Genomic DNA, 27,291 nt, shown 5'->3' with positions numbered 1-27,291 from the left:
GTCCATGTGATGATGATGATGATGACAGTGCTCAAATATAAATTTATCATCAAAATTATCAACCTCAAGAAAGAAAGTCACCATTTCTCTGATTCAATTTTACACTTTTAGTTGTTAATCTTTATCAAATTTGCCGATACAAATCCTCTGAAATTGGGTTATTACGAATTTCAAATGGGGTAACCTGAACAGGTGACTCCATGATTTGAAATCTACACCCCTGCGTGGGAGATTAATAAGAACATGTCTTTCATAGGAGGTGTATGGTAATAGCCCATTGCCGATGATGAAATTATATCTACTGCGTAAATCAGACAAGGTGTTTGGCGTAATTTTGATGCTGATTATTGCCGTGTCATTTACTGATATACTACCTTTGTCTTGTTTCAATCTGCCAATTATACACTCACTTTTACATTTGCACATCACCATATTACATGATCATCAAAATTCCTCTGAGGAAATTGTACCGCTAATTTTTGCATGGAATTTGTATCGGTAATTTTTGCATATTGAGCATTGAATTAAATATTAACCCTAACAGAACTCGTGTTTTTTTGCTATTGGAAGGGAAAAAAAAAACAAAAAAGGAAAGACGATGAACAACAAAGTCACTTGGTACCCCCGGATTCGAACCTCAGACCATCTATGCCAAGCAGAAGATCAACGACCTGTATATCCACAAGGTTTCACTGGCCCGGCCAGTGATTCTGTGGGTATATATGACTTACGCTAAATGCATCATGGCATCACATGGAATGCATGCATACACAGTGGTTTTCCTAGTGAGATTTAGTAAGTTTCAGTCGGGTTAGGGTTAATGAATCACTGTGATGATAGTAGTGTAATAATACCTTTAGGTTGCTGACTTTTGTTGTTCCTGTGAGTTGTATCTTTGTTGTTTGACTTATTAACTTGGGCATACAACCCACCTACAACGAAGGTACAATTTACTTGATGTCATATCTTTGCAATTACTACAAGTGAGATGGCCTCTATGCTTCAATGTGAAAGTGACAATTGAAAATGAAAACTTTGTTGTATTTAATACAAATTATGTACTACATCAAAATAAATGTACGAGCAATTTTGATCATAATTATTTTACATTATCCCTATCATTTTCTGGGCGAAAGATTGCTTGTCCCAGGATGAAATAAATTAAATGAACTGAGTACTGTACTACCAGATAACACTAGTACTACCAGATACTACTGCCTGGGTACCTCCCTGTCAGCGAGGCAGGAGAAGAGCATGTTTAAAGTGGGCATTTAAATGTCATCCTGGTGTGCACAGGGGATTATGCTGGAACACATTATGCTCGTCATGTTATCCATTTTTCAGGTCAGCATAATGCAATGTGGGATGGCACCAGTTTGAATAGGTTGCCATTAAAAAGATACCGTCTCCATTTTCAACATTATTTCAACAAATCAGTATCAATTTTAGAGGTGATGTGAGTTTGAGTTGAAATTATAACATGTTAGATTTCCAGGAATAACATAATCACGGAACCGTATCTGTTTGGTGCTACACGCAAATATTATACTGCAATATCCATCGATTTCGAAGGATTTCCAATCTGTACATTATGTGAGGCAATTAATGATATTGAACTATTTATAGTGGTGACCCATAATGTTTCATGTGTACTTGAAAGCTTAATGGATAACCTGGTTCACTATAAACACGCTTATGTGCCACCTGCAATCCAAACCACACCCACAGCTCATTAGGGTTAACGAAAGTAAGTCTGAAATGTTAATGAACCATATAGTGCCAAGAGAATCACATGTGATAAAGTGCTGTAATAATACCTTCATCGTCGTTAGGCTGCTGGGTGTTATTGTTCTTGGGAGTTGTGTCCTTGTTGCGTGACTTATTAACTTTGGCATACAACCCACCTAGAACAAAGGTTACAACATGCAGGTGAGAATTGAAAATGAAAACTTATCGGATTTAATACATGACGGAATAAATTACTATGTGTTACAGATAAGGCGGCTCTTGTCACACAATCCAGAAAAATAATTAGATAATTGGAAATTGCCAATGGCGTAATTAAAGGAGTATTTTGTGATCCTATCCTCTTTTTATGATATTTTTCGGTAGATATCCACACAAAAAGCGTATTACCAAAATTTCAGTTGATTCTGATTTTGCACTTGTGAGTTATGCATGATTATGTTTATTACACTGCTCCATAGACAATGTGTTGTAATTTCGTTCTGGTGTACCAGAACGTAACTCAAATTTCACAATATTTTTTGTGAAACGAATAAATCTGCAAGAAATTTTTTGCACATAAATATTATGTAGCCAGAGGTTTCCAGTGGTAAAAAAATCTCAACTTTTTTTGAGAAAAGTGGGGGATGATGCTATGGATCACAAAATGCCCTTTTGGGGCATTTTCATTGTTAGGGGGTTTCCCATTGTTTTCAGTCTTGTATGCCGATCAATAAGAGGCGGAGCCATGTCTTGCATGTTATCATAAGGCCGACACCTGTTTTGTATTAAATACCTCGTTGAGTACCGTGCCACAAGGCTCGCCAATCATAGGCTGCGTTTCTGGTGGCATTGGCCATCTTCTCAGAAATTATTGCTGTGAAAATTTTACAAGCTGTTTTGATACCATCCAATGATGTCATTGAAAATTGAAATTATCAATGATGATATGAGGATAAATGGTCTTGTTAAAGGGTGTTGTCCCTTTTTGGTTTTTGCCATTTAGTCCAAAAATATGAACCAAAATGGAGATGAATAGGGCAAGTCATTTAAAAATACATTATCAAGTAATCCGATGGTAAAAGACCTAACTACCGGCAATAATTGCTTACTGCGTCCATAGGACAATTGTAGCAGCAACTTAACTGATCATAATTATGTTTACATAAATGGATGCAACTGCAAGTGTAAGAATCTTAAATGTTAATGAACCATGGCACCAGTAGAACAACAGGTGAAGTTAAGTGATGTAATAATACCTGCATCGTCATCAGGTTGCTGGGGGTTACTATTCTTGGGAGCCGTGTCTCTGTTGCGTGACTTATTAACTTGGGCATACAACCCACCTAAAAGAAATGTTTACATGCATAATATATGAGTCTCATATCTGGAATAGTTGCTTTCAAAATACAGCCAAAAACAACATGCATTATGTTTTTGCCTCCTTTTTTGCTCATTTCATACTAAAAGGCGGGCGGTCCTTCAGACTGGGGTTACTTAATTATCCACCCTGGCTTGCAGAGTCCAGTAATGTGGTCAGGAGAATTCAGCTCAAAGAAAAGTTTTGATTGGTAACAAAAATGGTGACAGTTGGTGCATTTAGCTGTCAGTCTGGGCAGGGGAGTTGAAGTATACCCAGCCCGTCTTTATTCTATAAAGTGTGCATCTCGGCAACATTTGATTCAGTTCTGCTGCTTGGTTTGGGAATACACCACAGAACCCAAATGCGTTATTTAGCAAAAGAAACTACAAACAGAACCCAATTTAGTGTTATAGAGAAGTGAATATTGATTGTGCATCACTTATTACTTAAATAATTATATAACACTTAAGGGACAGAAAGAAATACATGACTAATATATATGTATCTATAGCACTTGTAGGATTGTGAACTGTTCACAGTGAATAATAACTGTGCAGATTAACTATGTGTTGCAAAGAGGGTACAAGTTCTATTAAGAAGTGGTGCTGCAACATACAAAATATTACTGTCAAGTAACTAATTTCAAATTTACTCTCATCTAACTTGTTTTCAACAGTGGTCTTTAATGTTATTTACTGACCAAAGAGCAAAAGAGGGCGCCATGCAACAATGTCTCATCTTGATTTTTGACCTGAAGAGATTTGGGTATCAAAATTTTCTGAAAATAACGAGCTTTGCAGTAACAACAACATTCATCCATTTTGAACCCCGAATAAAGCCACAGACCAGAGAAGAAAAGCATACATCTATAGAGTCACAGACCTTACTATTAGCCAATCGCATGGTCATCTCAAGTGGTTAGAATCAATTGCAATTCCTCAACCACTTCCAATGAGATATATGCTAGTATTAGCACATTCAGCACAATCAGAGCCTCACTTTCCCAAATAAACACTACCAGGCACTATATTAGGCTAATCCAGTCAAAATTCATGTACCCCTATGGAAGACAACTGAGTTTGAACTGACTCCATTTGAAAGCAACACTCCGTGTGTGCGCGATTACGGCCATGTCTTCAATAGGGGGTGTATGGATGTCAACTGGAATAGCTCATTGACAAGTTGTGCTGTGGAATTGAGCTAGTAATTTTATCATCACATTTACATTATAAACTAAGGAGGAAGTGAAGTGTCTAATGTTAGTGTCCACTAAGTGCCAAGAGGTGACGACACTCAGATGTTATATAATAATACCTTCTTCATCTGGAGGCTGCTGCGGTTGTTGTTACTCCTTGGAGTTGTATTCTTGCTCTTGTTACGTGACCTATTAACCTGGGCATACAGCTCACCTAAAACAAAAGCGACATGCAATATATATAATTCCTTGGCTATATGTACATTATTATAATGGTGCAAGGAATGACAGTATTGAAAGCGTAGTGTTAATACAAGAAGGGTAGATGCTATTAATGAATTGTGTTAATGCCCTACAAGTGCTCCTCTGACATACACTATCATCATACGGATGAGAACTGGATCCACTCATACCCCACATACACTTATTCCAGTTGCTATTCCAGTTGAAATCTATACACCCCCTATTGAAGACAACACCTTAATCTCCCACACAGGAGTTGCAGATTTCAAATGGAGTCACCCATTCAGGTAACCCTATTTGAAAATCACACTCCATATGTGGAAGCTTAAGGTTGTGAACCCAATTTGAAATTCACACCCCTTGACCTTGTGTGGAAGCATAAGGTCATGTCAACTATAGGGGTTGTATGGATTTCATCTGGAATACCCATTGTGTTATCAACCAACAATTTTCAGTCAAAGATCCAAAATTTGTCTTTAAAAGCTTCTTAATAAGTTGTGTTGGAAATAAAGCTTGAGCTCTGAAGTCGCCAAGAAGTCAGGAATTCAAGAGAACGATTCAAGTCTCCTAATTGGGCTACCAAATTGTGGGTTTGTCAACACTGGCATCAACCATCACACACACACTGACAACAGTTCAAGTTGTTATCTTCCCCTGCCAATCAAGGGGACAGTTTTTGTATTTTCAATAAATTGGGGGCATCATTGATATCCCTGGGGTAGCCATACTTCGTTTCAACTCGAGTTTGGTATTGAGGTAGGTGCATATTTCACTGGTTGCAGAAGAAAATTATTTATGCAAACATCGTGTTGGCACACTTGTCCCACAACAGCGTCAAGGTACTGATATATGACTACCATACTCACAGCGAAACAAAGTTGCTTGTAGTACAATTTAAGCAATGTCCAACATGGCACGTTCCTGGTTGACATCCGACCCACACATAAGTACACAGATATTATAAACTATGTGTGCATGTAGTGCAATTTAAGCAATGTCCAACATGGCAAGTCCCTGCTTGACATGAAGTCACTAGTTTTTCAGGAATCCACACACAAGCACACAGATATTTCCTTATAAATTTTACTTTTTAAGAAGAAATGTTGCAATCTTGTCACCAATCCCTTCACCACCCACATATTATATACAACATGGGTAAAAGAAAGATGAAATGTGACAGAGAAAGTGCTGAAATTGAGTGAGCTGTTTATGACAATGCTACCTTCGCCGTCATTGTCACCGTTTTTCTGGAGTGACTGTTGTACAATGCTGGCTGAACGGACCTTTTCCCCTTCGTGTTTATTGACTTGTGCATACATTACCATCTCATCATCATCTACAGGGTGAAGTGGTGAGATATGAACACAAAATGAATGGGAATGATGCCCTCGATCACATTGGAGGATATTCCGACAGGTTTCTAAATAATAGGTGAATCCATTTAAAATCCACAGTCCCTCTGTGGGAGATTTTGGAAACAGCTTCCACAGGAGGAGTATGAATTTCAAATAGAATTAGCACATTCCAACTCCATTTGAAATTTACACTCCCTATGTTAAAGATTCAGGTTGAATCTTTCTCAGAGGGTGCCTGAAATTCATATGGAGCTGCCAAATGTGTTAATTCCATTTGAAATTCATACTCCCCCTGTGGAAGATATTTCCAAAAATCTTTCACAGGGGGAGTGTGGGTATCAATTGGAATGACCCATTCTTTCATTGCATCATTTTTATGGAGTGCTTAACTAGGCAACTTAACTTCAAAAGCCAAAACCCTACTCTTGAAATCTTTCAGAGAAATGTAATTATTAACTTGAACAACAAGTTTTTCTTGTTTGAAAAGATGCAATATAGCCTATAGGCAGAGAAAAATTGCCACAAAATATGTTGGAATATCCTCCAAACCTGTAATTCAGAATTGTATTAACAATGGAAGAAAAATTGTGTTAACAAAGATGAGAAGTTGGGAAAGTTGTGTTAACAAAATTGAAAGGTTGTGAAAGGGTTTAAACATAGTTGAACAGTAATGGAAAGAAGTGCAAATCAACAAAAATTGATCAATGCATGAGACACTTGTACCAATGATATGACGATCTGAACTGAGAACAGCATCCGTGTACATAGTATACCACAATTCTATACTGCCTAATCAGCTACAGATTTGTTTTATAATATGCTACCGGTGGCTCAGTGGTTACGGCCTTGGACTCATAATCCGAGAGCTTGCTCGGCGTGCGTGGGTTCGATTCCCGTCCCACCACCGTGTTGCGCCCTTGGGCAAGGCGCTTTACCTCGCTTGCCTCACCCCACCCAGGTGCAATGGGAAGCTGTTAGGGGTAGTCACAGTCGTTGTACTGATGGACCCTGCGCCACTTGTAGGCTGCAAACGTGGTTCCGACATATTCTAATGACGGCGGAATAAATGTAAAGCACTTTGAGGCTGTTTACGGCATAAAGCGCTATATAAATATCTACATTTATTTATTTATTTATTTTATTTACCTAATTTCAATTATCATTAACAACTATTGTTATTAGTGCTTCAATCATGCATTTCCCAATTTCTATAACACTGGCACTTTTACTACAACATAAATAATTCAAAGATAAAAAATAGACATTGGTGAGAACAATTACTAGTTGCTACTCCCCCTTAGGGACCAAGATCTTCTTTTGCTATAGAGGCCTTGCATGTGACGTATCATCCCGTAAATATTGCGGACTACTCAAATGCATTCAACAAAAGCATGATTGCAATCTACCGTGACAGTTCGTCTCTCACACATAACCCTGCACTACGATCAAATAGGTTGATGACAACATTTGATTGAATGGACGGCACTCTGCCATAACTACGGTGAAGGACACCGGCTCAAATCCTTTGTTTGGAGCCAATCGATAATTTCATGCAGGGCCTCTATAAGGTTGTTAGATAACTCAATTTCCGTTAACATTAAGACTGCACATAGGATGCCTAACTAAACACAGTACCCTCATCAGGTTACCAAACCATCACACCCAGGATCATATAGCTACACATACATTTGAAATATAGTTTTATTTTAAACATTGAAAAAAGATAGCAGAAATGATATCAGTCATGTTTTAGCAATTTCTGGTTATTTCAGGTACAGTAGGTGGGTGTATGTGACTATAACATATCATCCGTGGACAAAAAAATCAGTATCCTGAATTTTGAGGAAAAATTCAATGTCACTGACACTGTCACTCACTACTGCTTTTAATTAGTGCTGACATCATGCATTTCCAATTTCTAAAACCATTTACTAGAACATAGTACTACTTAATTACATAAAACAGCAAAGTTAGTAGGATCAATTTCCAGTATCTTTTCCTTGGGGACCAAGTTATCCTACTCAAATAAAATTATTAGGATGTGTGACTAAAAAATCAGTGTTACAATGCCAGGTTGTATTAACAGTACCCTAATCAGTGTACCAAACCATCACATCCAGGATAAGTTCAAATATATATAAGTTTTCTTGGGTGACTACGACTGCTACTACCCCGTCTCCTTAAAACATTAATATTGTCCATATTCCCTTTGTGTTCTGGATCATTATATTACCGCATTTGCCAGTATATATGCTGTGTTTTTATAATACACCATTTATGGGGACATGCTGTGGGCTTGCTATATGGTGCAGGACTGCAGGTGCACTTTAACTATTTTTCTGGTACCTTCTTTGTCTGGTTGATTGCTAGAATGGACTGAGCGTGGCGTTTGATAAAGTGGTTCTATATGCGCCATTTAGAGAAAAACAATGAGGTATAAAAATTATCTTGAAATTGATCATTTTCCACATTATAAACTATAATCAAAATATGTATATGGCGGCACAATTTCCAGTTTACAAATTTTGTTTTCTTGAATCGAACATATTCTCATTTATATGAATTTAGCCTAGACTTGAGTGCAGGAACTGTTTCAAAATGGTATCCTTCACTGTTAAATAGATGAAATTATTGTTAGTGTTATTTTTGGTCATTAGTACTAGGATCTTCTTGGTCAAATAATTGCACTATCCTTATGGACAAGACTGAGGATGGCATTTCTAAATACATGAAGGACTAGAGTGTTGACTTTGTCAAGCATTTTAAGAGGTACTCTTCTATGCTACATAAAGAAATTGCTATCAGCGTTATTTTTTAAGTAAATTTTTAAATTGCAATTCACCACTTATACCTTGTCGGTCACCTGGCTGTACTGAGGACATGGTTGAGCGTGGCGCTTGGTATAGTGGCTCTGAGTAGAGAACAGGAATGTCCAATTGAAACATATCATCATGATCAAAAAGGCATATAGCAGGAAAGATTCTTGTACAGCTACAATAGATAGTTGGCACCCATTTTAGCAATAGTTGGATTCCTGTCAAAAACTTTGATCACTCTGGTTTAGTATTTTTAGGTGTGTTTTCTTTCCAACAACTATGATAAAATTCTGTAATTACATTTTAACTGCCCTCTTTCACCCAATACCCCCTTAAACTTAAGTGCTGTGTTTACATCAACTCCCAACCTCACATGAGGGATATCAGTGAACATAATACCTAAATGAGGTTTGTGAATTCCAAATATCATCAATCTCTTCTTTAATTAACAGTTGTTTAGTTTTATTTTCATCACAAGTATTCCATTTTAAAATCTTGGATGGCCAGCTGACATTTTCTGGTTTTATATAATAACGCTGAAAATAGTTTTAAGCCTTTTAAACCATGGAAATCCTTTGATGGTTGACTACCAAAGTCCCCCTGCATTAGCTACTCTTAATGACCATTATTCAACACAATGGGTTATTCCAGTTGAAAGCCATATACTTCTATGGAAGACACAAACTTAATCTCCCACATAGGGGGTGTAGATTTCAAATGGAAGTCACCCTTTAAGTAACTACATTTGAAATTCACACTCCGTGTGTAGAAGAGTAAGGTCATGTCTGTCATAGCGAGTGTATGGATTTCAACTGGAATAGCCCAATATAGGCCTGGGTCAAATTATCCTTGATCATAGATTGAACTATATTGTATAAAATTTGCAGGTAGGCCTACATATTAATTGCACGTTAGGCATCCCATACACCATTTTAATGTACCTTCTTCATCGTCGTCAGGTTTAACCCCAGATGACTTTGGTGTTGAGGTGGCATATGGATCTTCTATAAAGAAACCAGTTACAATGTGTGGTACAATGTCATCATGACATAGATAACAAGAGGCATGATATCCTTTTTAGAAGACTGGAATATCTGATTTTTCCCTGTTTCTTTACTAATATATAGAATGCACTTCAAACAAGTCAGTATGATCCCTCGTGAATATATGACAAAATTTAGCTACTGCTTTTAACTTCATTAAGTGCCATGTCCCATTAATATGGTACATCTATGAGCCATGAATTGAGATACCTTTTGTACCTATCACTACATTTATAGGCACAATCCATAGTCTGGTAATTTTCATCAGATATTTTCTAAACTTCTGTACTGTGCTGTGAGTCTACAAAAGTACTGTGAGTCTACACACATCACTATTACAGATTGAGGCACTTAGCACCAGTGGCGGCACAAAATATTTTTTCAAGGGGGCATGGGGGTAAAATGAATTTCAGGGGGAATAAAGCAACAAATTTTTATGCAAAATTAACACTTTCACAATTTTGGGATTTACTGCAGGGCATCGGGGGAGGGGGGTCAAAAGTTCTGACTGGGGAATGTGCCCCCTCCCCTGCGTAGCACTATACAAATGTCAGTGATGTAGAATACCAAATTCAAATATGTTGTCATTGGGCAAGTAACTGCAACACAAATGAAGTTGTGAATATAAAACTGTGCTACCAAGATGTGCAAAAACTAGGATTCATCATGAGTGGTCTTGTAAAACAACAATAACAATGAGTGCTGAAAGTATAACAGGTTGATATTCAATGGAGAAGAGGGCTATTCCATTTAGTTCCACACTCCCCTATGGAAAGCAAACAATCCAAATTATATGTTTATATGACAAAAGTGAATACTGCATAATAATCTTTACATCTTTATAGAAGTTTTGATTCTGTTTGAATTAAATTTGAGTCAAAAAGGAATAGTTTGATTTCACAAACGTTAATAAAACAAGAAAGTTTCACTTGAAATATGGAACTATTTGGACGCCTCAGAACAGAAAGAAAGAAGAAACAAATAGATCACAGATCGAAAGTCACCAGAGAATGATTTACAAATAGTCAAGACAGACATATGTGAATATCAAAGAGGAAAACCACAACCCTTTATGATATATACCTTCCTCCTGGTTACGTTTCGGAGTCTGTTTTGGCGACTGTTTCGGAGACAAGGACTTATCCGGCCTGCGAAATCTATCAACCTGGGCATATGCTGGTAAAATAAGTGTTAGAAGCATGCATGAATATGAGTTGTAATTTAATTTAAAGTGAGATTTTTAAAAATTATTATTTTCAGTCACAATGGAGACATTGCTGAAATGAATGACATGAATTTAATTAACTTAACAGTTTACTTATACCACGTTAACTACTGAAAATAAAATAAGAAAGTCAAGTTTTCAAACTAGAGTTATGAATATTAATGAAATTATTAATGAAGTTATATATATATTGTTTCAATTTCCGCATAACTACAAGTACCAAATTATTATAAACTGTTCCTATATAGCCTGTGAAGTGCAATGCTTGATTCCAAATTGGGGGCAGCGACAATGTCAAAAACAGCTTTGCAGGTTGAGAATGCTAACCTCTCTAGTCATCATAATACAAACTCAGGCCTGTAGCCAGGGGGTGTAACACACACCCTTAAATCGGTGCATTGTCTGTAAAAAATAGCAAAATTGGGCCAACAACATCCACATTTTAGATAAAAATAACCCAACTCGTGAAATATGTCTAAAATATAGGCTCCAAAAATCAAATGTAGAGGGAGCACAGGTCTGCTTTTGGCCAGAATGAAAATTTCTCTCTGCATTTGGAAAATCTGCACCCCACGATAAAATCCTGGCACTGGGGCCTGTATAAAAAGACCAGTTTATAGTAATCTGACAGTTGTTGTCAGTATATGCAGTGATCATGATTATAAGTAGATCACTAATACCTTTCATGGTTACAATACAGACATTCGGATATACATTTAATATTATTAATTATGCACATATAACAGTACTATGTGTCTGACAATGAGTTCAACCACCATTGGACCTATTAGATCAACATTTATATAAATCTGTTTTTGTGAATCAAACTATACCCTACCTCTGTGAAAATGGAACACATATCAAATTAAAACTTTGTTATGGTTATAAATACAGTAATATGTATGGTTATGTCTTTCTGGAAATGAAGATGATTTGTTAGTACATGTACTACAAGATGAAATTTATATGGCTATAGTTAGTGGTTATTTCTTACTGATGGATAAGCTATCTCCCCCTGCCCTCTTATCTCTCTTCTCCTCCTCTCTCTCTTTCTCTAATACTCTACTCACACAGATCTCTACTAAAATATGTTATTGCAGTTAGTTATATTCTACAGATAGATAACAGCTATTTCTAAATGATTGGTTTTGATGGTTAGTTAACTAATACAGACACCTCCCTGGATATGAAATATCATTGATCAATATTTCTTATGATGAACGTACAATTCCAGAAAAAAGTTGACAGGTGTACATCCCGCTGTATCTCACCCTTCCCCACTCCCTATCTTTCAATGTTGGAGGATCTCAAAGACTGCAGACAACATAGCTTTATCCAGCATTGAATTGGGGTAGTGGGCAAATTTTATTCCAAAGAACCAAACGTGTACAACATTGTTTTCCCAGGATTGCAGTTTCGACTAAAAGACCAGAGGTGTGTTTCAGATATAATTAAGTACTTTTCTTACAAATGGTACTTGGCACTGGTTACGATGTGTTGCCATGATGATAACTAAACGTACTGTTGACAAGTCATACATTCTTTGTGAAACAGTATTTCATAGTTTTTAAGCTACAAACCTTTCACAGAGTTTACATGTTCTTGATAGTACTTACAAGTATTAGCACTTGGTGAAATACACCCTGATAAGCATGTGCTGATGACTTAACTACGTACCCCCATTTTCTTTATGTAAATGGAAGGTGACTCTTCAATTATGTGCATAACATACTAGCAGTCACAAAAATCGAAAGACAAATCAAAAGTGTCATCAAAAATGGTAAGCTGGTGGCGACTGCTTAGTATGTTATGACTATTGTAAAGACAAAACCTTTTTCGTTGGGATGTTAAATGAGGATATTCTACTGTTACAATGCTAGCTGGGACTCTACATTGGGGGTTCCCAACTTTTTAAGACATTAGTCTTGCTACTGCTTATTTTGAACTTGTGACCTTGGTTGTGACCCACTGGTTGGAAACTCCTACTCTAAGCTTTGTTTCACCTCAAGTTTGGTAGTGACGTCAATGCCGGTACGCATTTGCGCCGCAAGCATGCCAATAAGCTGCCCTTGTATGTGTGTCTATACACTCTGTAAGATAAAGTTAGCACAAACAATTTGATACTGCGACCAGCGAAATAGGCACTTATGTCACTACAAAACTTGAGGTGAAAAAGTGTATATTACATTCACCACCTTCCTGGAAATGAAAGATGAATGAAAAAGTTCTTAGTAAGGTATTTAGGTCAAAACTAGTAACTATTGCTACAGGTGGATGGATGGAGTGATGATATATTACAATGTTAGAAGGCTAGCTGATATATTTACTACCTTCTTCATCTTCCTCCTGCAGACTGATTGGAGACGGTGCCGACGGTGGTGGTTCTGCCGAGCCAGACCGCTTATGCGTCTTATTCACTTGTGCATACAAGTCTGTTTTATTTGAGAAATTAAAATTGTGCGAAATCATTATTACTGGAAAATCATATTGGAGAGAGGATACACAAGATGGAAGCTTGGAAAGCATGATGGGCTGAAAGATGAAAGGTTATGGTATGTTAAAACAATGATTGGGGCAAGTACTTGGTTATATATATATATTAGCTCAGTGATGTCAATGGAGTAAAGAAGCTGGTAATGCTCTGTCCAGTCTGATGTAAGGAATAAAATAATACCACAACTTGATGTGTGAAAACATGTTTTCCCCTCCAAATCACCAACAATGTTACTTCCTCATGATCAAGAATAAATTAAATTTTGCATGCTGCATGATCACAATGGGCTATTCCAGTTGAAATACACACACCCCAGACATGACCTTAACCTCTCACACAAGGGGTGTAGATTTCAAATGGAGTCACCCATTCAGGTAAGCCCATTTGAAATTCACACTCCCTGTGTGGGAGATTAAGCAACTGGAATAGCCCAATAGATGAGATACAGGTTTATTGGTTAGAGACTACATATTATTTCTCAAATTGTTGACAGCTGTAACATAAGTTTGATCAAATTTTGTACCCAATGTTATGAAACAAACACACCCAAGAGGTTAACAAGAGAGTCCAGAAGCTTGCATGTTGCTTATGATGGGCAAATTAGTATACCCCAGATTATTTGTCCACTATACCAATTTGGTCCCCTATGCATGACAATCTAATATGGTGCATATTATACACACAGAGCTATTTGAAGTAAAGACACGCTGGAGTAACCTCTTTGGGTTGCATATGATGTACAAAATATGGCAGTGGCATTGCCAAGAGGGGAAAAGGCAGCTTCCCCCTGTATGAAGTCTTGTCTCTACTCCTGCCCTACTTGTAGGATGCTGCCCCCCTGATATTTAAAATCTTCATGCCTTTTATGTACTTTTAGCCCATTTTTGTCAATTTTTCCCCACTTGGATATTGCCTTACCCCTCCTTCCCCCCCTGAAAAAAATCCTGGCTACGCCACTGCAAAATGAAAGTTGTATGTCATATAGGGATGAAAATTGCCGGATGAAGATTGCTCTTGATATGCTGCTGAAGAAAGCTATTCATTAGATAAACCCACCACCACTAACTATGAATGCTGAGCAGCAAGGCAAGAAGAATAGAAGATACAATTAAAAAAAACACATTCTTAATTTTAATCCTCTTGCAATAGCCAATGCCTGCACCAGCCTTACTATATGCAGCGGAGCAGGGCAAGTGAGCATATCTGATTTCAATGGCAAGAAAAGATGGGAATAGGTATGGTCTTACATTGGGAAGGATTCATGGCAGGATTTACAAGATCAACTCAATGCAGGTTTTGTTGGTACAGCTATGGTATGGGTTCCAATAAATACTAATGAGAAATTCAGAATACTTCATGGAAGGCTTTAAACATGGATAGGGGAAGAACTAGTGTCATCAATGTTGTAAATACCCAAACATATCAAATATTCCGTGATCCATTTACATTTGTTTCCATATTAGGAATATAAAGACTAGCACATGAGTGCTTACAACACTTTATGACACTAAGTTCACAAAGGCTTAGTGTTTTTGTCCATTGCAATCAGTAATCCAAAGGCATAGAGGGAGTTGTTTCGCCCAGCCATATACACAGATTGTTTACACAAGCACATGTGTAAGGCTGTATCAAAATGATATTCGCCATCCATTTTGGTGTTTCCAAAAAAACCTGCCTCTTCCAAAGCACCTTTGGATCCACTTGGAATGAATGGCCATACTTCATAATTTACACTTCATAGTTCCAAGTCTGGTCATTTCAAATGGATCAAATGGTAAGTTTGGAAGAGTCAGGCTTTTCAAAAACACCACAAACAGATTGAGAACCGGTGAAGAACAATGATGTTGATACAGTCTGTAGTACAACATCAATTTGAGTGTGATTTGAAGCTGCACATAATAAAATTTTCTCTGCCTGCACTTGGAAAAACACTGAAGGGAACAAGATGGATGGTTTATTAAAGATGGCTACTTGAGTTATCAGGAAAGCACAGCACAGAGGACTAGTAATGAGAATGGGGACTAAGCAAATGTTGTAAGACTGTGACATTAAATTCACATATATAGATTGCTCTATGAAAATGAAATTCTTAGCGGACAGAAAGGGCAGCACAAGATGATGATGGCAAGTATATTGCAGCCTGTTTTGTTTAATACCTTGATGAAAACTATCGTTAGATCCTTCCACTACATCCGTGGAAGCTCTGAAACGATTCCTATCTGGGGTACTCGTCGCATACGCATATAACTCTATAAAATAAATGGGGAGATAGAGATATGGTAGATAACAAACAAACAGTTAGAATGGGACAATGTGCAAGATTTGAATTTGTTAGTAATTAATTAATATTAATTATTAATTAATTAATTTGTTAACAAGTGATTCATCTTTAGTGCATATTATTGGATCCTCATGTAATCTCTTCACAGAATGAGCTATTCCAATTGAAAACCATACCCCCCCTTGAGGAAGATAATTTTGGAATATCAAAACATAAAATATGCAAAACTTTCCACCTGAATTGACCATAAAGTCCACCTTGATATAAGATAACAGTGTAATCTTCCATAGTGGTATAGATCAATCTCAAATGGAATAGCTTCATTAGCCCAATGCCAAAACATCATTGAGGGTTTCTATAAAGCTTCATTCTGTAACTATCTATAAATTATTCCGTAAATGGGCAATTCCAATTGAAATTCATATACCCCGAAGACATGACCTTAATCTCCCACACAGAGGGTGTAGATTTAAAATGGAGTCACCTGTTCAGGTAACCCCATTTGAAATTCACACTCCCTGTGTGAAACATTAAGGTCATGTCTTCCATAGGGGGTTCATAGATTTCAACTGGAATAGCCCAAAATTATTCTTGACACTGGACTAATTATGTGCAGAATGACACAAAAGAACCCCATATTATTTCTACCTGCTGCAAAAGAAATCACGTTTATGATCAAATTGATGAACTGGGCCATTTAGTATACTTGAAGCTCAGGTGGAAGATGGTTTATGATAGACAAGTTGTTGATTTCAAATGAGCATGATTGCATTTTTTAACCCAGAAAAAATGACTGGCCTAACCCTATGTAGTTAAAAACTACTAATTTGTGATGTGTTGTTAAAAAAGCTTGTGGATTACTTGGGCTTACATTTTCATTCACACTTATTTGCTGATGTAGCACATGTACTACGTAAATACAGAGGTGGGGTTCCATATGGTCGCATGTCACGAGGTGGTCCATTTTGTGTTACATGGTCAAAATGGTCAAAAAAATTATTTTTTAATATGTTATAGATATTGTAAAACTGCAACATCTCATACCATTTTTACCTCAAAAATATTTATCGTTTGGGCGTAATTGCCTAATTAATAACTAATTAGCCCATAGGCCGCAATGTAAATCAAAATTTTCAAATGCGTTTTTCTCAAATTGGACCTTATTCACATAAAATACCCCACAACAAATATCTGAAGTTGGATTTTGTCCAATGTGCTAGGATATGTTCACAACATAGTGATGCATCAGTCTCACACTTCAAAAAAAAATTATGTAATCGCATTCACGATATACAGGGTGTGCCAAAAAAGTTGAAATTTTAAACTAAAATTTAATTAATCATTCATATTTTCCCAACAGTACTTCCTACCATTTTTATAATGCAAAAATTAGTTTCCTTGTGCAATTTCCTTTCAGAAAATACATACATTTATCATGATAGAGTGAATATTAAAGGAGATATGGACCTTTGCAGTTTTTGCACGTGATTGCATTGACTTCTGTGCATTAGCGGCAACCCGTGGTACAAAATGTAATGAGAAACTAATATGGAATGAAATTGATCAATTTTGAAGTCAATCTTGTTTCCTTGAGTAATTGGCTCTAAAATGAGACATTAAAAAGCTCAATATGACAAGGAGTTATGAAGATACAATAATTTATTCAAACCAACACTATGGAAATCTTACATTTTCCTATGCTAATACATTACTCCTGACCCACCTGCTCCTGACCCACCTGCTCCTCCACCCCGTCAATTTTTAATTCCAGCTGATGCCATTTATTTAGTTTGACTCACTTTTCAGTACTAGTTTACCAGGGCTGGAAAAAATGAAAATTTCCCTGGAAGATTTCCCTTCAAAAAGACAAATTTCCCTCCAAATTCTTATGTATTTCTTTGTTTAAGGACCTTAATTTCCCTCCAAACCTCCAAATTTCCCGGGAAGGAGCTTCCCACTTTCCACATTTTTTCCAGGCCTGCTAGTTTACACAGTTTTAGCCCTGCTCTTTAGCTTTAAAATGAGACCCAAAGTAGCTCAATAGGACAAGGGGTTGGTTCACTATGACATTTTTCATTCGCCTACATTCGAACAATTGTAACACCTCCACCTTTTTTTGGGTACCAACTTGTGACATGCGACCATATGACTAATTGAAATATGTCGGAAGGCCAAAAATATTGTTTGATTGTCCTCATCTGATGGACCTCAAAAAAAAAAAAAAAAGTTTGTTTTACTGTACAAAAGAATACGCCCCTAATTTTGGAAATTCTATAAATGTTTTTTCTTTCAAATTTTTGATGTGTATACTGAAAAGTTTTTTAAACTGCTTCTTCAGACTTTTAAACTGTTTTAAAACATGCATAAAGTGGTGTAATATAGTAGAGAAATGTCCCAATTCACAGCAAGTTGGGCTATTTATTAAGCACTTCATGTTACATGTGACCCTGGTGTGACCTTGTTCTTTTCAAGTGATAAACAGAGTGCAAGTTGGCGTGTGCAAAGGAAACTCACTAGGAACTGTAGTAGCAGTATTACATGTTGGCATGTTCAACGTCTAAAATAGGCTTAAATTGGCAGTAACTTTGCATTTCTAGCTTGCTTGTTACAAATAATCACATGTGTCTATTAGGTTCTGAAAAATGCAAAATAGCGTAATCTAGTGAACTTAATGACTGACAGCCTACATCCAAAGTTGGAGTTTCTTCTGCATATGTACAAGACTGGTATTTTTCAAGCATGAGTTATGCCTGCACACAAAGGCCGTAAGTGCTCAATTTCCCATCTGCCCATGTGTCAGGCATGAATTGTACACACACACCACAGATCGAAACAACTTGGGATTCTACAATTGTTTTTACCAGCAAAATATAAAAATACTTCACTCCTATAACTGCCATACTATTATGAATGTGTAAATATAGCATGATTGATGCATATGGCATTATACAATAATACTAGGGCAAACTATTTTCCCTGAGGTACTGGCTACAGGCCTATCACCCCAAATCTAGAGGATGTGGGGTGTTAGAGACCAGTAGCCGGAACCGAGGGAAAAATACTTGCCCTATTTCCCGATAGAAACAATGCAGTATTTGTTTTATTATATCATACTTTCACTATGGGGATGAGATGGTAAGAAAATAGTCATAGCACATGAGGAAATAGTCCGTGTTATTTGTGATTGACCAATGAATTGGCTTGATTAGCTCATGAATATTTATGATGTGTAATAAATGCAATGCTTTGCCTCTTGCATCTAATCCTATTTATGAAGTTAAAATGAACCACAATAGAGTATTGAGCTGTACAAAAGGTAGGCCTATATGATTTCTCAATTAATGTAGCACTGGTTAGTATATGTAGACTTTTTCTCAGCAATTAACTCAAAAAGACAAAATTGCAATCTAAAGCACTGGGCTTTTGCCGTTGAAATCCATACATCCCTTATGGAAGACATGTCCTTAATCTCCCACACAGGTGGGGTAGATTTCAAATAGAGTCACCCATTAAACTAACCCCTTTTGAAATTCACACTCCCTGTGTAGAAGATTAAGGTTGCATCTTCCATAGGTGTATGGATTTCAACTTCAACTGGAATAGCTCATTGCGTACCAAGCCCTTACTTCTTCCAATATTTTGTGCCAGGTTCCATTTTAAAGCTAAATTCCTGTCTTGCAAGCTTATTCACAGCATAATGCATGGCATTAATTGCCTGTTGTTTAAATCATTTTTCACAACTACCCAAGTCTTCCCTCGAAAAAGCAAAAGAAAATATGCTGTCTATTTCCACCGACAGTTATCCAATTCCTGTTTTGCAAGCTTACTCAAAACATAATGCATGGTTTAATTGCCTGCTGCTTAAATGATTTTCCCTAACAACTACCCAATTTTCCAAAAAGCAAAAGAAAAGTATATTGTCTATGTCTGCCCACTGCTTGAAAGCAAAAGTTTGCTAATTTCCAGTCAAGTACCTTGGTCGTCCTCATCGGTAGACATTTCGTCAGGTGAGACATATTCTAGTGTGTGATATGCAGGTGAGTCATCTGAATCGATTCATTACGAAACAAAATATTTGGATTTTCAAAACTGGCTTGTCTATCTCATCATAATGCTACATATAATCCTTCATATCCCTATTTGAGTGTTTTCAACATAATATGTGCTTATCATATACAAATCACTGCATCGATTTCACACCATTTACCAATCTCGTTCTGAGATTACCTCCTACAGTCTCTGCTGCTTCATGGACCTTTTCGGTAAATCCCATAAGCCTTTGCGAGTACACCCGAGATATCGTCATTTGATGTCACACCGACATTCAATGCGCAGTAATGATGTTCAATAAACGATGGGTGCATCGGCGCAGATCGGCATTACATCAAATGACGACATCTCAGGGGTACTCGCAAAGGCTTATGAGATTTACCGAAAAGGTAAATGGCTTCAAAGGCCTCAGTTGCACAGGTTGCAGACATCCATTTTTTAAGCTTATGTATAATTTTCATTAGTAATATTCATATGTAAATTATTCTTGGTATTTGTGCTGGCTCAATGATATGATCGTAGACATCCAAAGTGATCAGCTGGTGACAATGTGGGGTGGGGAGACAAGATGAATACAAAGGTGTTTGTGGCTTATAATAACCAATTATATAATTTAGCTATCCTCTAGATGTGAACATTAAAAACATCAAAACAGACAAATCCAGTTGAAATCCAAACACCCCCTATGGAAGACATGCCTTTAATCTCCCACACAGGGGGTGTGGATTTCAAATAGCATCCCATTCAGGTAACCCCATTTGAAAATCATACTCCCTGTGTGGGAGATTAAGGTTGTGTCTTCCATAGGGGGTGTACAGATTACAACTGGAATAGCCCAACTGATATTTTGGAATCGTTAACAATGATTTAATCTGTTATTTAGTATTAACAATGTATTATTAGTTAAAGGGATACAGTCATTTTGCTAGCAAAATAAATTTCAATTATGACACCCTTATTTTAAAATTAGAATAATGTGGTTCGTAATTAAGGTGGCCCCAATCGAAGGTGTGTAAATGACAAAGGTTTGTAAATTCAAAGAATATGCAAATAAGCTCATTAATATTCATAAATATGCAAATAACATGACACAAAACTATACAGCACATTAGGCTACCATATCCCATCACCATTGATCGGTTATTGCATTGGAGCTGCACAGTGTATTAATGGCTTTGCTTCCGCCTGGACAGCCAGCCAAATAAAAGAACCAGTCAGCCAAAGACACAACCATTTGGATGATAACATAAGCCCCACATATGTGTGGGGGCCAAAAACCAAAACATTTTCACATGAAATATTTCATAACAATTCAAGGAGAGAGGTGAACAATTTCCAAAAAAGAACTGCTTGTGTTAGATAGCAGCTCTATACTATGCACATGTGCAGTTTATTATTAGAGGGTGCTCTATTTCACTAAAAAAATTAGGAAGAAAACAATAAAGTCAAATTCAGTAGCAGGGTCATCAGGTTTTTTTAAATTCACCTCTGAGATTCTATCAACATTAATAAGTTGGTCTTGGGTGTCGATATTGAATAACTGAATATCCCGTTAAGGAGGGGCACAGATAACAGAACATGAAATATATAATATCAACTATAAACATAAAAAATAACAAAATTAAAGTATATCATTAATATCAGATGACAATTATGAAAAATTGACATTTTTAGACAATAACAATTAGTGTTAATCATTGTTAAAATGATAAAATAAGTTGTATATCTACAAATAAACGAATGAAAACACAAAGACAAAACATGTCTGGAAGAAAGAATTGATTAGCTCTACTGAAAGTAATACAATTAATGGGTCTGATAGATGAAATATGATGATGACAAACTGCTTATGACATGTGGTTATACCTTCCAGAGGGTGTTCTCCGAGGTCGCTGTGTCGCCGTGGTAATGAAGATGTCTTGGTGTATTGCCCGTAGGTATAGGCATACGAGCTCCCTGTAAGGAAAGTGCGAGCAAGCATGCAATAACATATCAAGACACAAAATACACATACAAGGATTTGCTACAAAGACATAATACATTTGGTTATGTGATTCATTCAAATTGTTATTATCGATAGACTTTTGCCTACGTGCACAAACCTTTGAAAATAGTTATCCCTGTCAACGCTTTCATATAAAGTGTCTATCCATGATTGATGACCGCAATAATGATATGAGCTGTCATTTTGGACCTGAATTCACGTAAAAGGATACAAGACTCACCCCGAGGGCGGTATTGTGGTTTTTGGCAAACAAGAATTAAAATGATGCCAAAGCAATTCTATTCAGTTGGATCACATCCTACGATACTCAGGACTCATTTACATGTATAAATATGTTGAGCCAGCAATGTTACCAAAAGCCCTAAAACACATCAAAATCCTAGGCAGATAAGGCAGAGAAAAAACTCTGAATATACCTGCCTATGTACAGATTTGAACCCCAAACCTTTGTATTATGCTTCCGGTACTCTGAGTTACACAAACTGTCCCTGATAAACAGGTCTAAAGTGTGGTACTTATGGATAAGCTGTCAGGGTAAACATTACACACAACAAAACAGTGCACAAGATCAATTTTAATGATGTTTAACAGCTAGCTTAATATATAATACAAACAAGGGACGAGGCTTACGCATCATACACAAATTTGACACCCAAAAAAAAATACAAAAAAAAAAAAAAAAAAAGAAGAAGGAGACACAACCCTAAAAACAAACAATATAAAGTCTAGATTCTATTTCAGGCATTTCTTCATGTTCCAATCATGCATATCATGTTACACATAATACACAGCAAACTACACAACTGCACTTGACATATTCCAGTTGAAAACATGTACAGACGAATACAATGAGCCAAGTGATTGTCAGAATTCAGTCGGCCATTACTGGGTCCCTGGTGCACCAAACTGGTGTTGTTACTGCCCACTTGGGTGGATTAAAGCTGCCTAAAAATCGATGTTATATTGTATTGTGTTTTGAACTTTCATCTTTCTTTTGTCTACATTTAACACTGGTGATGGAATGCAGTTTAAAATTCCCACCATGGACGCATATTTCACATTTCTGGTGGGATTTACTCAGCGGGACCCAGCTATGGCTGCCATTGCTACAAACCCTATGGTTATGAAAGAGATGATCTTAATCTCCCACACAAGGGGGTAAAATTTCAAATAGAGTAATCAAGTTAGGTAAACCTATTTGAAATAGGGGGGGGGGGTATATGGATTTCAACTGGAATAGCCAATTGCTATAAGAAAGAAAATGTGCAACAAAGAACTTTGATAGCTTACTTTTTAAAAAGATGAACAGAAAAGAAATTATGATAGGACAAAGAGCACTTTTTCCTCAAAGAATGTTAATGGGTTTGCAAGTGAGAATATAATTGAGGATATTAGGACCCAAATGGTACAATTCCAAAAACAAACACCCCAATTTTGTGCAAGGTATATAAACCGTTGGAAATACCTCAAAGAATGTAGATGATTTACATGTGAGAATTCAAGATATATAGAAACTAATGGTACAATTCCATTTTGTGCCTGGTATATGTTGGAAATTCTTCAGAGAATGTTGAATTTTTGCTGGTGAGAATTGAATAGAATGAAAGATAAGATAGAGAAGAGACTAACAGAAAAATTCCACATAAACACCCAGATTTGCATGCAAACTGTTGGAAATTCTTTCAAAATGTACAGTACAACACGGCCATGTGTCATAGGAGCATATCATGCAGGTTTTCGTGACTATGCTACACATCAAATATAAGATCCTAACAGCAACATTCCACAAACAAGCACCAAGATTTGATCTGGTGGAATCTCTTTCAAAACAAACAGCAGGACACACAGGTGTGTACACTTAGGACATGGCACAGGTGACGTAGGACAGACATCATGCAGGTTGACTATGCTACACATCAAATTGGCACACACATGCAAGAGTACCTTACCTTTGATGGGCACAGACTGGATAGGCGTCCGTGCAAACGGACTTGGACGACTAAATGAGTCGTACGTGTTGTCGTTATCATAGCCTTGAGTGGGTCATAGCGGGGGAAGAAGGGAAGAAAATAATTGTAATAGATGTTACCGAAATGAAATAATTGGCAGCTACTGTCCTGGAAAGTAAACTTCAATTACAGTACAATAAAACTCCATAACTTGACAAAGTTTTCACAATTTTCTCAGAATTTATGACTTTGTCAGTTCATTGGAGCAATAATATCTACTAGCATAAAGAACATACAGTAAAGCAAAACAAAAAACTCTCTACATGGCAATATTGAAATCCTCATTCCCCTACTGCTAATACAAATTTGCTGTCAACGATAATTGAGATATCACATTGAGCATGAGCAACAGCCGATGACTGAAGACATCTTGTTGAGCATGAGCGACAGAGATGATATTAAACTTCAAAAGTAGATTTAAAACTTGTCAACAACACTCACATTTGTTAACCTATACCGCGGAATTGAAGAATGTTGCCAATGGGGGTCGACGATAGCGAGGTGCATTAGGCAACTAAAAAAAATTGTGCAAGCGCACACAAAAGAGATTTTGTGCTTGAGCGCTGACAAGTTGAGTGCTACGTGTACGCTCAGATGAGTGATGACAACAGGTCCGAATACTATACCAGAGTTAGCATAATTCAAGTATGCTAAGAGGGCACAAGCATAGAACATTCCAATCTATGTGTTTATCAATCTATGTGTTAACCAAATATTTCAGAGAAACCATTCTCCACCCTCTGTGGTGTAATATATTGTAGGTCAACTGACTGATCATCCTCTACTGTCATTGACAATGTCCTTTTTGTCTTTGGGAGAATGTTTTTAGTAGAGAATCATACATTCTGGAAAAATATGATAACACAGCTGAGGACAGAGAATGGTTTCTCTGAAATGTAAAGGTTGTTGATCAGTTTTCATCTACTTTTGATGTCTATTCCCAATACGTATAAATATTTTCATTAGCTTCATTCCCATGGACCAATGACATGTTTTTTTTTCTGGATGGATATTTGAGTACATAAACAATGACATTACTATTTTCAACAACAAAAAATGTTAAAACAAAAAGTTATCAACAGTGTATTACTTGTTGCAAGTGAAATTGTACAAAATAATGCCCACATCCTGAGATGTTGATGCATCTAATGCATGAGCCCAGCAGGTGGGAGTGCATAGTTTTTAATCTTTTTCATTATTTTTAACAAACTTTTCACTAAAAATGATGGAAAATATGAGCAAATATGAATTCATCAACCTGCAAGGAAGATGAATCAATCCTAAGTGACACCTAAACGTTCTAAATCACTGCACATAATACACGGAGTACATTATACACTATTTTTTTCTTTTCAGCCTTATCTTTAAGAGTGAAATTTTGGTGGAATTTTATTGGACTAATTGTAAGAAATTACAAACAAAAAGACATCAAATAGTTGACAAATACAAATGACTCCAGAACTTGTTTAAAGAAATGGCTATCTAGCTGCAGCATGGCAGGATAATAGATTACTGGAGAAAATTCAAGCAAGGCAAACCTACGACTAAACATTTAGATAATATCTTTTCTTACAATACCATCATGCAAAATCATGCTACACACTACTAAGTTCTACCCGAGTCTAATAACCAGAACCTGAAGTATAAGGCAGGCCCTTGTGCCAACTGCAAACTAATATCACTGCATGTTCGCTTTAAATCACTGCAAGAGATTCTAACAGCAAAGTCAGCATAAACAACTTTTCGGAGTTCACATTAACGTCTTCTGCATTTATAATCCTCTGAATGGAAACTCTGACTTTGGACCATTACTCTGTTAATTCGATTTGTCAGACCGAAGTACACAAAGAGCCCTTCATAATCATTCTGGCCTATATTGAACACAGTAAGTAACATTGTTCCTGATGTGAGTACCACCACTTGAAACAAAAGTTTAAACAGCTCACAAAGATGGCTCAAGACTGATTGACAGTAAATATGCAGCAAAGTCCCTCTATGATGTCACTTGCAGCATATCAAGCCAACTTAATTCTCTATAACTTCACTTCCTATCATAAAAGTACAATTGCTTCTCACATTGTATCCTGAAAATTTCACTGCAAAAAATATATTTGTGTCAAAGTCAAATATGCAGAAATGTTACATAACCTGTACATCAACTCACAATCCCACAAGACATTAGGCTTCCTACCGGGTCACATCTAAAGCACATGTCTGAAACTGACCAATGCTATCTATAGTAAGCTATATATAGCGGCACAATTGGGTGTACAATTCCAAATGACACTACACAATGACTACTAAGCCGACTACAAAATAAGGATGACTACGAACGAAATGACTGTATAACACTGTTTGACAAGAAGGCTATGCTATGTAGCAATGTATACCTTTAGGTAGCTGGTATTTAAGCCTACTTCTGATCTCGCTTGGCTTCACTAAGTGGTCGTGGGCTATTGTTGTATTGGCAACGTCATCTACAGAGTGCGACCTGTCACGTATGTGATCCTCCTCTGGCTCGTGGTGTTGCAATTGCAACGAGGCCGCATGCATTACTGATAGAGGGATGGGCGGTATTTTAAATACAGAATTGGGAGTTGTCATATATTGCACATATCAATTTATGTAATTGAATTATGGGGAAATCAACCATCAGATATATGTAAGTTTAAGGATTTTTGGCATTGCAAGGAAAGAAAGTCCAAATTATGATTAAATGGAAATTGATTCATTAAAATTGTAATCAGTAGAGAGCAATGACATTTGGAAATGGTTTTTATGGTTTTGAAGTTCCAAGTTAATAAAGAGATGATATATTAATTTCAAAATGGTTTATATGAATGGTTAAATACGAATACATGTGCATGAATTTGTTTAATTTGGCAACGGACACATTTGAAATTGTTGATGGGTTACGTGAGAAAGAGAGACAGACAGAAAAGTGGATGGGACAAGAGAAAAAAGAAAAAACAAAATAACTGCACGGTTAGGACATGTGTGGATACATATACTGTACATTAAGGCAAATTAAACATGGTTAAAATACATTGTGATACAGGATATTGAGAAGCATGTGGTGAGGTTGTATTAAAACACAATTCAATTAAAGTTGGGCCTTCATTTTTTTTCAAAAGGTGTTTCTTATCTTACATGGAGGCCTTATCACAACCTGTCTATCACCAAAACAGTCTTAATTCCAAGTTTTCAATTATATTGCTCAAGTTTGTAGAACCAAAATACATATTGCATTCCCAAAAGAGAACATACAAGTGGGTGGTATACCACTAGGGGATGAGATTACCACTTTTTGAATACTGGAGGTTTGAGAAATCATTTAGTTTTCATGAGATGCCAAAATCGTGAAGAGGCTGTCAAATAAAGATTTGTTGTGTATGGGAACTTTTACTTGTTAAATGCATTTTCAGGGAATGTCCTGCATATTATCAGGGAGACTTGACATCTATGGTATTACACATGCTTCTCAACA

At 36.7% G+C, this 27,291-nt stretch overlaps 1 protein-coding gene across 1 annotated transcript in view; it reads right to left on the bottom strand.

The window, feature by feature from the left end:
• Positions 1 to 27,291, bottom strand: part of LOC140166530 (rho GTPase-activating protein 5-like) — a 93,117-nt gene that overhangs the window by 33,884 nt on the left and 31,942 nt on the right. The window contains 6 exon segments of the mRNA XM_072190014.1: positions 13,296 to 13,397; positions 15,616 to 15,708; positions 19,715 to 19,786; positions 21,657 to 21,746; positions 23,745 to 23,828; positions 26,195 to 26,359. Of these exon segments, the coding sequence (XP_072046115.1) occupies positions 13,296 to 13,397; positions 15,616 to 15,708; positions 19,715 to 19,786; positions 21,657 to 21,746; positions 23,745 to 23,828; positions 26,195 to 26,359 (606 nt within the window).

The sequence above is a fragment of the Amphiura filiformis genome, chromosome 12 (assembly GCF_039555335.1).
Source record: "Amphiura filiformis chromosome 12, Afil_fr2py, whole genome shotgun sequence".
NCBI lineage: Eukaryota > Metazoa > Echinodermata > Ophiuroidea > Amphilepidida > Amphiuridae > Amphiura > Amphiura filiformis.
This window is presented reverse-complemented; position numbering and strand designations above follow the sequence as displayed.